This window comes from Bemisia tabaci, chromosome 2 (genome assembly GCF_918797505.1).
Source record: "Bemisia tabaci chromosome 2, PGI_BMITA_v3".
NCBI lineage: Eukaryota > Metazoa > Arthropoda > Insecta > Hemiptera > Aleyrodidae > Bemisia > Bemisia tabaci.
Genome location: NC_092794.1, coordinates 52,576,108 through 52,592,584, shown reverse-complemented (window position 1 = coordinate 52,592,584; position 16,477 = coordinate 52,576,108). Strand labels below are relative to the sequence as shown.

Sequence of the window (16,477 nt, the reverse complement as noted above, 5' to 3'; positions counted from 1 at the left end):
GCGGCCGGGTAAGCGAGAAATCTGTTGTTAAAGATGGTCATGACGGGCAGTTTAGTCGTATTTTCCGTAATTTCTCTTTAAGATCACTAGGAATGTTACAAAACTGTAAAAACCCATGGACGCGGTAACATGACGATTCTTTAGGTACCCACTTTTATGGGTCTAAGGTTTACCGTTATCGCGGAGTTTGAGTGACTTTCTCAGGACCCTGGATTCTTGAAATTCAAATTTCCCGGCAAAGTAAAAAGTAAAATTTTCCTTGTTTTGGGTCATTAAGTGCTTATAAGTTTTTGAAAACTCAATGGATCTTAATGAAACCCTTAAACGCCATCCGGCTAACTTAGCTGCGTCCATAGACACCAAGATCGTTGGAATCCGTGCCGCCGTTTGCTCTGAATTCCATTCTAAATCGAATCAATTTTCAGATTAAGGGAGTTGCCTGTGACTAAGAGTGTCGGCCACCCGTTTGTTATCGGGACTTTAGTAGGACGTCATTTTCCTCGACCGGGGGTGGCTACCGCCACTCTTGATATACAACAAACAAAAAAAAAAAAAAAAAAAAAAAAAAAAAAAAAAAAAAAAAAAACACGAATAGTTCAATTTAAAAATAATAAAAACCAAAGCTTCTTTTTCTAAAATGTCCACTTCAAACTTTCAAAATTAAATACAAAAAGTGTCAAACATTTTCAAGAACCATTCCACCACAAATCATCAGCAATCTACATTAATTTTGTTTTAATTTTTGTTCTATAAACAGCAGTCAAAAGTTCCTTATGATGGAATACTAAAATTTGGATGCTCATAAACGGTGTGCCCCCCAAAAGGAATAAACAACAATTTGAACTTTTATCAAAAACTTTGGAGATGTATGAGTAAGTATTATAGAAAAAATTGGCTATTTTTTATGAAACATCCTGTCTTCTGTCAGTAGGATACCTATTAAAGATAAGAATAACAGAAAAATATGCTCATGGAATCATGGCAAAACCAATTTTATTGCTTTTTTATCTTAAAATTAAATAACACATGATTTAAAAGACAGAGGATGAAACATTACAAATGAACAGAAATATTTGTACAAGAACCATAGTCAACAATCACATGTATATTAATATACTTTGATTTGGATTTATACTTTGAAAATTTGTTTCTAAAATAAACGTTGGTTCCTTTATTTTTGTTTTTAATGTTATCATTTCACAAATTATTTACACACAAAAAATGCATACCTGGCTCTCCTGACAAGGAGAATACTCAAAAAATAAAATAAAGACATTTCTTTTACATTGAAAAATCTTAAATAAAACAAGCTGTACAGGAATAACAGCAAATAAGTATTTTTACAGCCCTTTGATCATCAAACTGGAGAAATCAACATTTTTCACCTTGTCGAATGCATCATCAATTTGAACTTTGAGATCTTTATCTTTGACCTCAAAGAAATGCAATGTAAGACGCTTATCGTTTGTGGGAATTTCCGGTGGAGGCACAGAAGGTTTGAATGCAACTGTGTGAGGATCATATTCGTTCAAAAGCTCAACACTTGTCCTGAAAAAAACCACAAGGTAAATCACTTTGAGACATGTTGGATTCATGAGAGAGACAATTCAAATGCAAAAAGCTGAGGATTTACGATATAATGTCAATATGCCTGCAATACTATTATTAAATCTTCACAGTGGTGGCTGGTTGATTGGTCTAAGGCGCTTTAGACAAATTGCATATCAAAATCTTATTCAATATAATTTAATCCTAGGTTTTAAATTGAAGTAACTTCACAAGTCTTCTCCTACTCTGGCACTGAAGCTCTGTGTGAGCAGGGCAATAATTTGTCACTAAGACCTATCTTGGTTCTAAATTCTCTATCCCTTCACCAGAGGTGCAGAAATCTCCACGCCTTCCCCTCTTTTCGACCTAAATTTATGATCACTTCCCCATGCAAACTTATTTAAAAGAAAACAAAAAAACTTTCCACAGCTAAAACGCTGTAAACCGCAAAGTTTGGAAAAAATCTGTAAGGTTTCCCTCATTTTTCTTGTTAGCACAGGGGCTCTTCTGTTTTCGCCTTTTTCTACAGAGGTTCAGCAGCCTCGCTCAACCGGCTGGTAACGTGTTGGGGATGTTTCTGCACCCCTACCTTTCACTTTCATTCCTCTTGGGATTTCCAGTCTTCTGAATTTAATCGATCTCTCATCTGGGGCTTTCCTATTGATTCAACTCATTCTCCAACAAAATATTCTTCAGTCACAGGAACACATGAAAAACAAAATTCACCCCAAATTTTCCTTTTTTGACTCATCAGAGGAACTTCAAAGGTGTAACCCAAACATTGAGTTGAAATTTTGTATGAATATACGAAAGATAATTTTAGGGGCACATTTTTTGTTTTGTTTTTATGAATGGAGGTGAGAAAACCCCTCCAAGAAGCATGAGCAAAAATCAGCGTTTACTCGCTGGAAATTGAATAGAACAGCTGAGCAGCTCACATTGAGTAACGCATAAAAAATATTGTTCAAAGAACCATGAGCAATAAGAAGAACCAAAACGGCTCATTGTTAACTTGCTTGTTTCACCTAGCACATCCTACGTTCAAATCAGGGCTCATGGAAAATTTTTTAATTTAATTTCATTCCTTTTTCATGGTCCCCCTCCCCCCCACCAGGTAAAAAACTTTGATACCAAAGGTAAAATTAATGGATTTTACCAGAATTAGTACAACTGTATTTCATGGTACTAATACCTCTCATATTTTACTACTTTCTGTACATTTAAAAATTCTTGAGGGCATTCGGTCAACAGAAACCAGAAGAAAAATTGTTGGAAAAACCGTTTTACTTACTTTCTTAGCTCCTCTGGAATAGTGCTGTTCCTGTCTAAAGCTCCTGAACAGATATGCGGTGCAAATTCTTGAACAGAAGGGTGATAATGACGCTGGGGGAAAAAATCAGACTTTTCAGAAAATGTAGTGATAAAACAAAAACAAGGTTACCAAAGAATACAGAAAATGAATTTCCCTGACATTTTTCTAAATTTCCACACACAGTTTTGTAAAACTCCTGGACATTCGAGGAAATGCCAAATGGATAGAAAGACAAGATTTGAAATAGTTCGTAGGCAAAATTTACTGTTCGAAACGTCACACCCAAACTACAACACAAATAGAGGTGATTAAACAATTTTTCCCTGACACTTAAGTCATTTTCCTATACTTTTTAAATCCATGTTATTTCCTGGTTCTCCCGTAAATCTCTGACCGTAGTAACCCTGAGAGAAATGGGCCAGTAGCACCCACTTTTTAAAATGCATATTCTGAAAGTACAGAAAAAACTGAGCTTCTGAGAATTTTTCAAGTTGTTTTTAACCCTTTATCAAGTTTTTTAAAACCCTTAAATGGGAAAATAGCCCTTTTTTTGAGAATGGCAAAAATGGGACTCTTCTGAAAGAATATTTTTATCTTAGTGTTTTTTCTTGTTTGCCCTGAATGATTTAATGCTTAATTTTATTAGTAGAATAAAGCACATCTACTGTTGAAAACACAATTAGCAGAGAGGGGGAAAAATTACCATTAGAGCAGTCAATTCCCACATGGCAGTACTGCTGGCATTGCTAAAGTCTGGTTCCTTCAGTTCTGGATGATAGACACCTTGACCAAAAGTTGTTTCGACATCAAGCAACAATTCCATATTTTTGTTCCACTGTAAAGATTGAGTAGGAAAATTTATATTACTGAGACAATCTTTCACAAAATTTTATAAAAAGAGATGAAAAGAAGAGGAAATTACGTCTTGTAAATTCTTGTAGGAATATGAATAAGCATGGGTCCTGAAAATGCTGAATTGCATAGTCATAATCTTGATGCATCTTTTAGTGAGAGCAGTCACGGATTTTTTTTCCCCCCATTTTTCCTTTTTTCCACTTCTCTGGAAACAAGAGGCAGCATAGATTTTAGTGAAAGAAGCCAACTGTGTGTTGGTTTAAATGAAGAAATTAGCTAAACACGCTGGTTTTTTTTTTTTTTTTTTTTTTTTTTTTTTTTTTCCCCTTACAAAAATGGGTCCTTTTCTGCATACTAAGCCCTTATACTAAGATAGAATTTTTCTGAGAGCAAACTTGATTTACTTGAGTGCGAAGAACTTTCTGCAACTCTGCAAATGAGTTGTATAATGTGTTGGAGTAAGTAATATTGGTTGTGCAATGTTCATCAAAGAGGAAGAGAAAGTATGCAAGTATTATAATCACAACTATTTGTATAAGGAAATCAACAGCAGGTACAATTTTTCTGAGAAAAACCGAAATTTTCTTCTCCTCTCCATGAACTTTATGCAAGTAAAAGCTGAAAGCTTTGGTAATACCACACAACATAGTGTAAAAATTAAAAGCGCTTACGGGCAAGTTTCTTGAAATCACATGGATTTATGAAATAAGAGGAGGTGATGGTCCAAGCTGGATTAATGTTTTTTAAAAGTTTGGTAAACTTGCTTTTGGTAAGAATAAAAAGGGGAAAAATACCTTCATCATTGAAAACAGCAACGCCATACAGCTTAAAGTTCCATTATGCAATGTCTGCAAACTAAAGGTGGTAATTCGTTTGGTGAATGCAATAAGTTTCTCCTTTGTCAATTTCCTTCTGAACGTTGAAAGTAATTCCTCTAAACATTGCATCACTAGATTCAGAGTTTCAATGTTCTCACCTGGAAAAAAGAAAGAAATGGAATAGATACATGGGGGGGGGGGGGTTCTTTTTTAGAGAAAAAAATTAATTTGGATTTTTTTTTTTTTTATTCTATTGATTATTATGAAAATTGATGTAACTCCACTAATGCAAAATTTCAAAATGAAATTGAAATTGAATGAAAACCGAAGGCTGAAATTTAATAAAAACGACTTACCTAGAAAAAACATTCTTTCAGAAATATATCAACATACTTTCACTTCTGATCACTACATAGATACAAGAAGATTATTGCATCTTTTTAATTTTTTGCTGGGAGAGAACCCACTAGAAGGTAAGTCTATGGTTTTGGGAAGGTAGGTTGAAATTATTCAATTTTCTTTATTTTTTATTTTTTTTTTTTAAAAAAAAAGCTCTCATGCAAAATTTGTTTCTTCTTCATTTTAATAAACAAAATATTAAAGAATGTTACTAACCAGCATGAATTTCTAGGATACTGGCGTAAAGATGAGAGAAAAATTTCAGTGGTTGGATATCTAGAGCTTCGCCTTGGCCTGAGAGGATTTTGAAGACGGTCAGAACGCACAGGAGCTGTTCGCGGTTCTGCAAACCCTCATCTTCTTCTTCAATTAAATCATTGAGCACCTTCATTATGTCTTGATAGTATTCCAAATTTATACAATGAGCAAACCTAGGGTTCAAGAAAAAGCACATTTACAAATCAAAGAAATCAATTTTTTTTTTTTTTTTTTTTTTTTTTTCACAGGGACTACATACAGAAAGCCCGCATCAGTATAGTTGTTGCTAAGAACATTCCTGTCATCTCACATTGAGAATATCTGAAAGTAAAGGAAATACCTCAAATACTGTATTTAAGGCACTGTTATACCAAAATTGGCTATCTACAGGTCTCGCAATTTTCATCAACTGATATAAATACTGATCAATTTTGCCTCGCTTAGTAGAGTTTTGCATTCATACAAATTGCTGGGGCCTATCTCACATATTAGAGTCACATTATCAAGCATAGATTCATTTGAGATCATTAAAGATTATCAGGATGATTCACTGTGGTGATTTCTCTCAAAGTTTGTTTTAAGTGCAAGGATTAAAAATAAAAAGAATTAAGAAACTGATTGCTTCAGTCAAACTGCAGCTAATGTACTGGCGTTTGGAGAAATAATCTTCATTAGATTTAGATGAAAACTGAGAGAAGAGTTCAGGGGCTGTTCATAAATTATGCTACGTTTTTTGGTTGTTTTTAGACCCCCCCCCCCCTTCTCCCCTGGGGGAAAGCATTCTTTGAAACTCCCCCCCCCCCCCTGAATAATTAAATCAGCCTTTGAAGCAAAAAATGTATTCTCAGGAAAGATATTTCGAAAAATACTAATTGTGAACGGTCACACTTGAAAGAAAGAAATAAACACAACTGAGGAGAAAAGGGAAAGAGCAAAAAAAAAAATTCTGACACTTTTCAGGTGAAATTAATTTTCAAATTTCATTTTTCTTTTTTCAAACATGCATTATGGCATGCATTGGGCAAAGTTTACCCCCCTTCCTTCTCCCAGTAGGATACCTCTTGACCCCTTCTTAACCCTTGGTGTCTAGCGTACCTTATGGACAGCCCCTAAGCTTAGTGGAGTCTTTGCCTTGAGTCGTATACAACATGGCAGAAATTAGTTCTGATTCTGTACAGATTATTTCTGCTTTTAGTTGGGCTGAGCTTTTGGGAGACGAGTACTGTCTTATGAGTTCATTACCAGTGAACATTATTATTATGTACAAATATGTACTTACTTAGCTAATCCTTGCAAAGCGGCGCTTAACAGGTCCTTATTGGGAACTTTCTTTAAAATCCTAAACAAGATCGTGAAAACTAAATGAGTTGTCTCCAGTTGCCAGTCTTGTTTCTTTTTCCTGTCTTCTTCGCCCTTGGTTTCTAGGAGCTCTTTTTCAAGTTTTTCCAACTTTTTCTTATGTTTCTGTTGCTTTTTAGAGAGTCGAATAAGAACTTTCTGCCGCTTTATGAATCTCCGCCTATCGTCTCGCTGTTCGTCTTCAGCACTTAAATTCACCTGAAAAATTTGAGAAATTGGCACACTGTGAGGAACAAAATTGAAGTGTGATAAAGTAAGAGTCAATGTATCTAGGAGCAAATATGATTATTTTGCACACACATTCAAGAACAAAGCTGTACGCACCAGGACAGCAAACAGACCAATAGTTAAATTGCATGCTGGATTGTTTTTGCTTTTGGATGGATTATTCTAGGATTTGGAACAATCAGAGTGCTACTCTCTGCTGGAACAACTGCTAAAATTTTAGAGTGGTAGTGCTAAAACAGTTTTTAAAGACAACTGAATATAATTAAATCCATCAAAAACTGTTCTCTTATAAAGAAAAGGATACAAAAGGAGGAATGATTAACAGGCAATATGATAGAAAAAAACGGTATTTACTATATCATAAGAAGTGAAAACGTTTGATACCTTTGTAATCCTCAGGTGTAAAAGGACCAGAACTGCATCCTCATAAAGTTCCTGATTACGATTTTTGATTAGTCGGTTGATCAAGCGAGTGATTATCAAGGATATTAGACCTTTTTTGTCCTGTCGGAAAATCTGCTTAATACCCTTTGCTACAATGGTTCGAATACCAGGATCTTTGTAATTTAAATAGACAACTAGAAGCTGAGCAATGTTCTTTGCATAATTAAAATATGGATGAGCTACTAACAAATCACTGAGACATTTTATTGACAGTTTGCTTAATTTCAACTCCAGATTATTGCTACTCTTTCTATTCAGAGCTGAGACAAACTGTTCTAATTTGACGAGCAGATTTTTGTAACCATTCAAAAGGTTATGCTCAAAATCCAGCCTCTCTTTTGTGATTTTTTTCAGTTTTTTATCTGTTTCCTCTTCATGGAATTTAATTTCATATGCGGGCAAAAGATCATTGAAAATTTCCGTCATTGTAACGATGACGCATCTGCTGACAGTAAGTTTAATATCTATCGGGCAGCTGTCCAATATTTGGAGTAACTCTTGTAAGTTTTTCACATTTTTTTCTGGATTTTCTAACGTACGGCTAGCCAGAAGACCTATTTTTAATTTGAAGCGTGCTAGCTGCTTTTCGCGAGCAGCGATCAGCTGTGCTGTGCTGATGGGTTCATTAGGGTCAATAACAAATTGCTCCGTTTTGTCTCCTTCCTCTTCATCTTCAAACTCCAAATCTTCGTCTTTATCTGCGTCTGCCTTTTCTGCTTCTGATTTTTGTTTTCCTGCTTCCTTCTTTAATCGTTTCTGCTCTTGCCGCCTCTCCAATTTTCTTTCTTCTTCCAACTGACGTTCTTCTTCATCTATAAAATGGATAAAGCTAGAATTATTAAAATGGTACAAATAAATTTTGAGGGGGGGGGGGGTTAAATGGAAACCAAGGTAAAGACTTCTTACGTAAACAACTGAGGAACAAAAGCTAGAGGGGTGAAAATAGAGTTTTGTAAATGAGGAGGCCAGTTTATTCAACATAAAAATTGTGCTTTACACGAAAAAATAGATATAATTGGTAAAAAGCAACCAAAAAGGTAACAGAAAAACAATTTCTACATCATAAAAATTCAGAGTCTTTAAAAATCAGAGAACAAAATGAAAAAATGGGAAAGTTTTGAATTTTCTACATCTCTCATGCAAACAGGATGTATTCATGCTAAAAGGGAATATGTACATGTAAATTTTAATGGAAGGAGTTATGAAGAACAGGATGATTCCTTTGCTTCAATTAATTTGTGCCGTTTCAGCGTGACTGTGCAATGTTCTTGCCACCTACAAAGCTCTAACAGACAGCATGAAAAAGTTCCTCACTTCTTCTGTAGTTTTTCACCAAACTGGACAAACTAACGGAACTGTTGAAAATTATTGTCGATTGTACTGATTATCCACAGTAAATCATGAAGGACAGGTTTAAACTATTGCGTCTTTTTCAGAATTTGCTGTTGCTATGAAGTAAAAACTCATACACACAATATTCAGTTTCTTTAGAAATACTTACCAACAGTCTTTACTGTGACTCTGTTTATGACTCCTTTCTTGGTTTTAATTGGTAACAGATACCTTTTTTCGGATTCTTCATTTTGTTCATTAGCCTCTTCTTCCAGGTATTTTTCTTCTATATTCTCTTCATCAAATCTGTAGAGACAGAAAAAATAGCAGAGGATCCTTAAACTTGAAGTGAGGCCATGTGAGCTGTGGTATTTGTCAAACAGAAAACTCTTCTGCTCTGGAAGAATTGGATCTCAGATATTCTAACTTGACTGGTTACAATAACCCAAAAAGAAAACATGCAATAACTCCAAAAGCATCATTAGCCTCGCCGTGTAATTGCCAAGATTTCACATATATTTATAATTTATAGTTTAAATTTTCTATTCTTACAGCAGTTGATGATAATGTTGTAAGACATCTAAGCGTCCTGAATTCATTTCCATGTCCATTTTAGGTCATGTTTCTGCATGAAATTTTTTGCCCTTGTTCAACTTTTGTTTAGAGCTTCTCTTAAATCCATTGTTTGTGCCACTGACTCCAAGAATAGAAGTTCATAGGAGAGGTACGCTTTTTTGTTTTGGTGACACAGTTTGAAATTTGGTCAACAATAAATTCTAAAAACGAGAGATTCATAAGATGCACTTTGTAGATGAAATTCAGTGGATATATTCCTTTTAACGTGAAATTGTAAGGACTTGCAGTTAGCAATCTTTAATGTTTTTGAAAATTTTCAATTGATTAATAAGGTAAAAATCAGAAAAACCTATAAACTTGGCATAAATGTGAAACCCGGACGACACAATTGACATCGCTTTTCCCCTCTAAAGAAATGTCACTTCAGTGTTTTTTCTGGGTGACGGTGTGCAAGTAATTGGCCTGAAATATTCGAGTTGAACTTTTCCTTTTTATCCCCTATCCTTTAGAGACTCATTTCATCCATTTTCCTTTTTGTATTCTATCATTTAAATTTTGGGCAAAGTCTATTTACTTATTAGCAGAAAACTCACCTGGGTCTTTTTTTCAATTTTGGTAGGATACTATAACTGCGTTTCCTGGCAGCATCTTCCAAAAACTTCAAATCTTCTTCATCAACTTCGTCCAATAAATCCTGATCATTGTCTGAACTTTCTTCGTCACTTTCCTTCTTTTCTGCCGCAGGAGGAGGAGCTTTGACGGAAATAATTTCAGATTGGGCCTTTTTCTTTTGTTTCTTCCGTCTTTTCATCCCCATGTTTTCTGAAACATTAAAAATACTCAGAGATTTCTAATGGTTGCTTGTGATCGCAATGGATGACTGCTACAAGCGAACAGTCAGTGCGTTCTTCTCTCAGTCTGGGGGACATCTTCATTCATTAGGTTCCATGAAAGTCAAAGTAGAGAAACGCAAAAGGCTTCAATTATATGCTATTTTCAGGCGGATTCTTTAAGAAAATTCAATTCTTCTATCAGCGTATGATGGTCACTGTTTTGAAGCTGTAGACTTCCAGACTCGCATGTTTACGTTAATTTGTCATGGACTATGATTTGAGATGCATTATCGAAGTCAACTTGTCTGATTCCGTCCGGTTCTTCCGTTTCCAAACACAAGCCAACGGTTCTATCGACCTCCTGAGATTGTTGAGAGGTAGGTAGAAACATTAAGCTTTCTTATGTAAACAAACAAGCCATCTGGTAATTCTACAGGAGTTCAACAACGCCAACCATTTGGAATCGGATAATTTAGTATTCAAAGAGTCCCGACCAGCTTACTTTGACAATGCAGCTTACGTATTGTGTTTAGCTCAATACAAAAAATTGAGTGGTACAATAAATAGAACGTCGGCAGGTGGATCTTAGAACAAAAAAAAATGAGTGTTACTTACTGGATTAACTTCGTAAAACAATTGGAAATATCAGATTCGGAGATGATCCCAATAACTTGAAAAATTATGGCATAAAGTAAGACATGAATTAATTAATGCTTAAGAGCAGAAAAAGGAGAGAAAGAGGAGATCATTCACGCAAATCAAGCGAAAAATGACTTCAAAACTTTAGAATTCTGTAACTCACGTGGACACTCAATTTAATTTTAACATAACCTAAAAACAAAAAAAAGAAAAACAACGTATACAAGTCGGCCATCTTTGCGATAGAGTGCGCTAAAGTAGCTGTCCGGCCCATGGCCCATGGCGGCAAATTCAAATTCGGGAGGAGGTGGCAGAATTCAAAGGGGACAACCTCACTCACTTCATCTTTTCTCATGTTTCTGTGTCTACTTTTCTTTTTTCTTTCTCTTCAAAAGTCATCCTTGTCAAATCTCAGCAGCGGCAAGCTGTTGTCAGCTCAAGGCGGCAAAAGTGTAAATTCAGCTTCAGGTTCCGAGTGAGTGCATTTTGTTTAAAATTACCATGATAACTTCCTTGGCATTTAGAGAAATAGTTTACTGCTACCAACCACTTCCTTATGGCTTAAAAAAAGAGAGTAGAAGAGTCATGATTCAGAGTTACGACTTTTGAACTTTCCAAGTTACAAATTCTGGCAGAATCTTATAACTATACAGAGCAATCTGCAAAAATTAGTTCATTAGTGTACTTAGTTTTACACCAGGCAATGCAGTTCAACGTATCTATTCATATAATAAAGTTGAAAAAGCACTGCCAGAGTCATCAAAAAACCAAGTATTATTCAAATTATGCATTGTGAATTCAATTAAAAATGTCGCGGAACTTCAACTATATCAAAAGCAATTACTTATGCAGAGTTATTCTAATGGCACCACATCAAGCCGAATATAATTAAGGTTCTACTGTACGTACTCATATTGTAATGTTCTGGTGCTGGGCCAGTGTACGTAGGTGTACCGTGGTGGTACCGAATATGGGTATGATGAATGAACGAAAAGACAACTACAGGTATCGTGGGTACAAACTATGTATAAGTCGATAGGCGTACAGTGAGGTGACAACAAATCTAACTGCTATGTGACTATGTCAGGAGGTCGCGATCCCGGCGCGGCGTGGTGGCCCTAGCGATGCCAAAATCAGAGTGTCCGTCTCCTGTCTCCTGGTTGCTGTTCAAGGGGATGATCATGATGAAGGGAAAGCCGGGGAAGAAACAGGTAGGGAATCATCCGTGCCAGGCGGTACCCTATGGAATGATTTCCGTAACCCTTGCGCGGGGGAGCGCTGCAGTCGCGGGCGGGTGACTGATTCGCGGGGGGGAGACATTCTGGCGGGGGAGCGTATGTGAATCGCGCGCGGGCACCACTGTTGTGCGCGAGGTGGCGCGAGGGTGACTGATCCGGGGGAGGGGGCCATTGTTTCGATTCATCGAAGAATCGATACACTACAGTGTTGCCAAGCCTATACACCAAATTTTCATGTCTATGGTTTTGAAATGGACATTACAAGTTCGAGTTTGTTCTGAAGATGGAAGAAGAAGAAGTTACTGTTGTTTGTTTACATAGTTCACAAGGAATATGGGGTTAGGTTTTATGCTTCAAATTTATGCTGACTTTAATTTCGTGAATTACTGAATATCTTAATACGTAATTTGGTGAAATTAAACGCCTATTGATTTGGAGATGGCTGCTAATGAGGGAATAGGTAAGTACGTAGAACTAATTTTATTTTATCGCTGACAGTCTTCCGGAACTGTAATTTGGGCAGCCCAAAACATTGCCACAGCAGATAACGTAAACAATCTTACACATCGCTATATTGAAACATTATAATTTTATGGAAGATAATGTCTGAAAGTTCTTCCAATACCTATATAAAAATATTGGTGCAATGATGTATGGTTGTGGAAAAACAGATTAAGTCGTTTCATGTCCAAAGTCCAAGAAATGGCCTCCTTGGTGTTTCGTAGGTTTAGGGAAAAAAATGAGTCGACAAAATTCATATCAGTTTACAACGCCATTCAACAGAAAATCATGTTCTAACTGTTTGATTACGTTGATTACAGATTGTTTACGTTATCTGCTGTGGCAATGTTTTGGGCTGCCCAAATTACAGTTCCGGAAGACTGTCAGCGATAAAATAAAATTAGTTCTACGTACTTACCTATTCCCTCATTAGCAGCCATCTCCAAATCAATAGGTGTTTAATTTCACCAAATTACGTATTAAGATATTCAGTAATTCACGAAATTAAAGTCAGCATAAAGAAGCATAAAACCTAACCCCATATTCCTCGTGAACTATGTAAACAAACAACAGTAACTTCTTCTTCTTCCATCTTCAGAACAAACTCGAACTTGTAATGTCCATTTCAAAACCATAGACATGAAAATTTGGTGTATAGGCTTGGCAACACTGTAGTGTATCGATTCTTCGATGAATCGAAACAATGGCCCCCTCCCCCGGATCAGTCACCCGTGCGCACAACAGTGGTGCCCGCGCGCGATTCACATACGCCCCCCGCCAGAATGTCTCCCCCCCGCGAATCAGTCACCCGCCCGCGACTGCAGCGCTCCCCCGCGCAAGGGTTACGGAAATCATTCCATAGTACCGGGCTAACGGGAGTTTCCGAGGTCGCGGAATCGCGGACAAGGGAGGTGCCTGGCGCGGGGTTGAGAGGATGAAAAGGAGAGACAGGCGCCAGGCTGGTATAGATAGATATAGGCATGTTGGGGCACACAACACTCCTCCCTCCATGTGAGAAAAAAAAAAAAATTAAAATTTTGAAGAAATTTTAATTTTTTTTTTTTTTTTAAAGGAAATTGGATAATTGAAAAATAAAGAGGTAGTATAGAGTACATGAATGATGGAGGTAATTTAGAGAAGATTAAAAATATAGAATGTAGATAAAGACGTAAGGAGATAGTCTGGAGAAAACAGAAGAAATGTAATGTATGTTGAATTGAAATGAAGACGAATTAATGTGAGTGAGAAACGCAGGTTGAAGATCGCTGATTACTTTTTCGAATGTAATTGGGGTTTTCATTTTTATGTTCGTTCGTAGCTGGGTGATGATTATTTACGTTGAAATTTGCCGAGTGAAATTTAGGGAATGAGTGCAATTTTGTGAGCAGTTTAAATGGTAGGTTGGAGAGCATGTTTAAAAGTTTCTTAAAAACACTGTTGTCAGAGATTTTAACAGAATCTTGGAGAAAATGAAGGATCAGAAGTAAGTGCAGTAGTGTGGTGATGAAAACGGACTCGCTTAGAAAAAGAGCTGAGAAAATGAATATGGCTGGATCTAATTTAATTTTGATGTTAGAACATGAATTACACTTTGATTTATCGAGAGAATGTTCGCTTGTGGTTTTATTGGATTTAAGATTGTTAGGAGAGGAAACTATGGGCGTTTTAGTTAACACTTCATCTTTAATTTTACCAGTGTGTTGCGGTTTTGGGAGCGACTTTTTTGTCGATTTTTGTGATGGATGTGAATTAGGCGATTTATTTTTTGAAGTCCTTCCTCGGTTTTCAGAGCGATTATTTTTAGCCTCGGAACTAACATAATTTTTGGAGTTAGACTGTATTTTGTTTTGAAATTGTTTGGATTGATGATTGGGGACAGAATTGCTCTGAAAATTTTTGATTAAATTGTATGGTTGAAAATACAAATTTGGACTGGAGTTCTTGTTACTTTTATCTTTAAAGCGTTGATTTTCAGATTTTTGAAGGTTATTCGGATGGTGATTAAAACGAATGTTGATATCAGATTTTGGGATAAAATTACAATAAGGAAAATATAACGAGCTTGAGTTTTGCTGATTATCAAATGTTGGAGGGGAACGATAACTTGGGTGCTGTTGAATATCATGATGTATGCGACTTGAATGCAAGTTAGTATTTTTGCTTTTTGAAGGTTTTGTCTTTAAATCTGGGAAAAATGTAGTTATTAAATTTCGATTTTCAAGAACGTATGTTTTAGAGTCTGAAGTAACAGGATGAACGTTAGAAGAGTTGAAAGTGTCACTACTTGATGAATAGCTAATAGAAGATTTTGAAGCAGAAGAAGAAATTTCAGAGTACATAGGTTTGAGAAAATTTTGATTTTCATGAACATAATTTGAGCTAGAATCTAAATGTAATGACCTTGAGTTGTTCATAGAAGATTTAAGATCAAGATTTAACAATGACTTGGTGAGTTCAAAGGTAGAATCTGTAGGTCTAAGGTTAAAGTTGGGACACATGGAAGTAGTGCTTGAATCGATCGAAGGATCAGGCGAAGAAGTAGTATTTTCAGATAAGTTCAGAGTATTGGAAAGATTATCAATACTATGCTTATCGATACTATGATTATCTATGCTATGCCTAGTAGTACTAAATGTACGTTTGCAAGAATCTTCGGACAATGAAGTTTGATGCAACGTTTGCTTAAAACTAAGAGTTTTGATTTGATTAGAATTATTTTGATTTCGATTTTCCTTAAGATTAACATTAAAATTATTAGAAGGGAGTTTTTGACCTTCTTTAGATGTGGGATCCGATTCAGGAGGATCTGAAGTAAAACTAGACTTAACATTACAGTCAGAATTTGAATGCGATTCGGAGTACGGCCTAATATCATGAGGATTTGTAGGAGAGTTTGACTTAAAACTAGAGTAAGAATTTGAATGAAGCAAATCAGAATTCGGCTCGATATGATGAGGATTTGAAGGAGATGTTGACTTAAAACTAGAGTAAGAATGTGAATGCGAATGAGCATTTGGCTTGAAATCATTAGGATTTGAAGCAGATTTTGACTTAAGACTAGAGTTAGAATTTGAATGCGAATCAGAATTCGAAGAAATATCATGAGGATTTGAAGGCGAATTTGACTTAAAACTAGATTGAGAATTTGAGTGCGAGTTCAAAGACCTCAAATTATTAGAATTTAAAATATTTTTTGACTTAAGACTAGGTTCAATATCTGTATCAGAATTTGATCCAAAGTTTGAAAGAGAATTTGAATTAATACTATCAAAATTCGTATGAGAATTTGAATCAGGGTTTGAATAACGACTTGCCTTAAAACTAGAATGAAAATTTGAATTTGAGGAAGTGATCGACTGAAAAGTAGTTTTAAAATTTGAATCAGGATTTAATCGATGGTCTGGAGTTTCGAAAGAAAAAGAATCAGGATTTGATGTAAAATTTGATTCAGGAACAAAAATAGAAGTACAGTTGGAAATGGAATTTGAAAGTTGATCGAGATTTGAATCATATTTGTAGCTTGATAAAAATCCTACATTCCTATTTGGATATGCGAATTTTGAGTTAGAAATTGAAGATGTTTTCTTTTGCTTCTGCTTGTTCAGAGTCTCCATAAAAGTTTCTAAATTTTCAAATGAGTCCTCTGGAATTTTATTTTTAATAACTGGAGGTAACTTTTCACTTATGACTAGAAAGAAGCATACTGCAGCTTGCTCGGAAAGGGCGTTTTTGACGAAATTAAATACACAAATTAAGAAATCATATTCGTTTTCAGTAAGTTTTGAAATTCTGGGAGAAACCATTTCTATTAATCTTAGACAATATTGAGGTTCATCTGTGGAGAATGCACAAGGAGGTTTAGCATCAGAGATAGTGTCTACATTCAGACTTACCCAAATTTTACAATTTAAATGATTATGTTCTGTAGTTTGACACTGCGGACAGTACTTACCAAAATTTTCCCGTAACTTAGACTTTAAATCACTCTGAAAGTTGTAAATTAAAGCATGCTTGAGAGTTTCCCAAGAATTGATGGAATTTGCGTTTAATTTATGGCTAAGATTTGAAGCTAATTTTGGAATTAAAATTTGAGAGAGTACTTGCTCTCGAAGCAAAGGCTTGGTAAAATAAATGATA

At 35.7% G+C, this 16,477-nt stretch overlaps 2 protein-coding genes across 2 annotated transcripts in view; one reads left to right on the top strand and one right to left on the bottom strand.

The window, feature by feature from the left end:
- Positions 1-963: 963 nt before the first annotated feature.
- On the bottom strand, positions 964-10,812 carry LOC109038672 (Nucleolar complex protein 3). The gene is made up of 10 exons (XM_019053858.2): positions 10,578-10,812; positions 9,723-9,951; positions 8,723-8,859; positions 7,162-8,033; positions 6,470-6,747; positions 5,149-5,363; positions 4,510-4,691; positions 3,564-3,695; positions 2,840-2,931; positions 964-1,548 (listed from the first exon to the last, which is right to left on the bottom strand). The coding sequence occupies exons 2-10, from the start codon at positions 9,944-9,946 to the stop codon at positions 1,341-1,343; spliced, it is 2,340 nt and encodes a 779-aa protein (XP_018909403.2). The 5' UTR covers positions 9,947-9,951; positions 10,578-10,812; the 3' UTR covers positions 964-1,340.
- Positions 10,813-13,532: 2,720 nt separating this feature from the next.
- LOC109031122 (uncharacterized) overlaps positions 13,533-16,477 on the top strand; it is a 34,459-nt gene continuing 31,514 nt past the window's right edge. Inside the window, exon 1 of the mRNA XM_072297528.1 lies at positions 13,533-14,487. Coding sequence (XP_072153629.1) covers positions 14,471-14,487 — 17 coding nt within the window. The 5' untranslated portion in view covers positions 13,533-14,470. The remainder of the gene's footprint in view (positions 14,488-16,477) is intronic.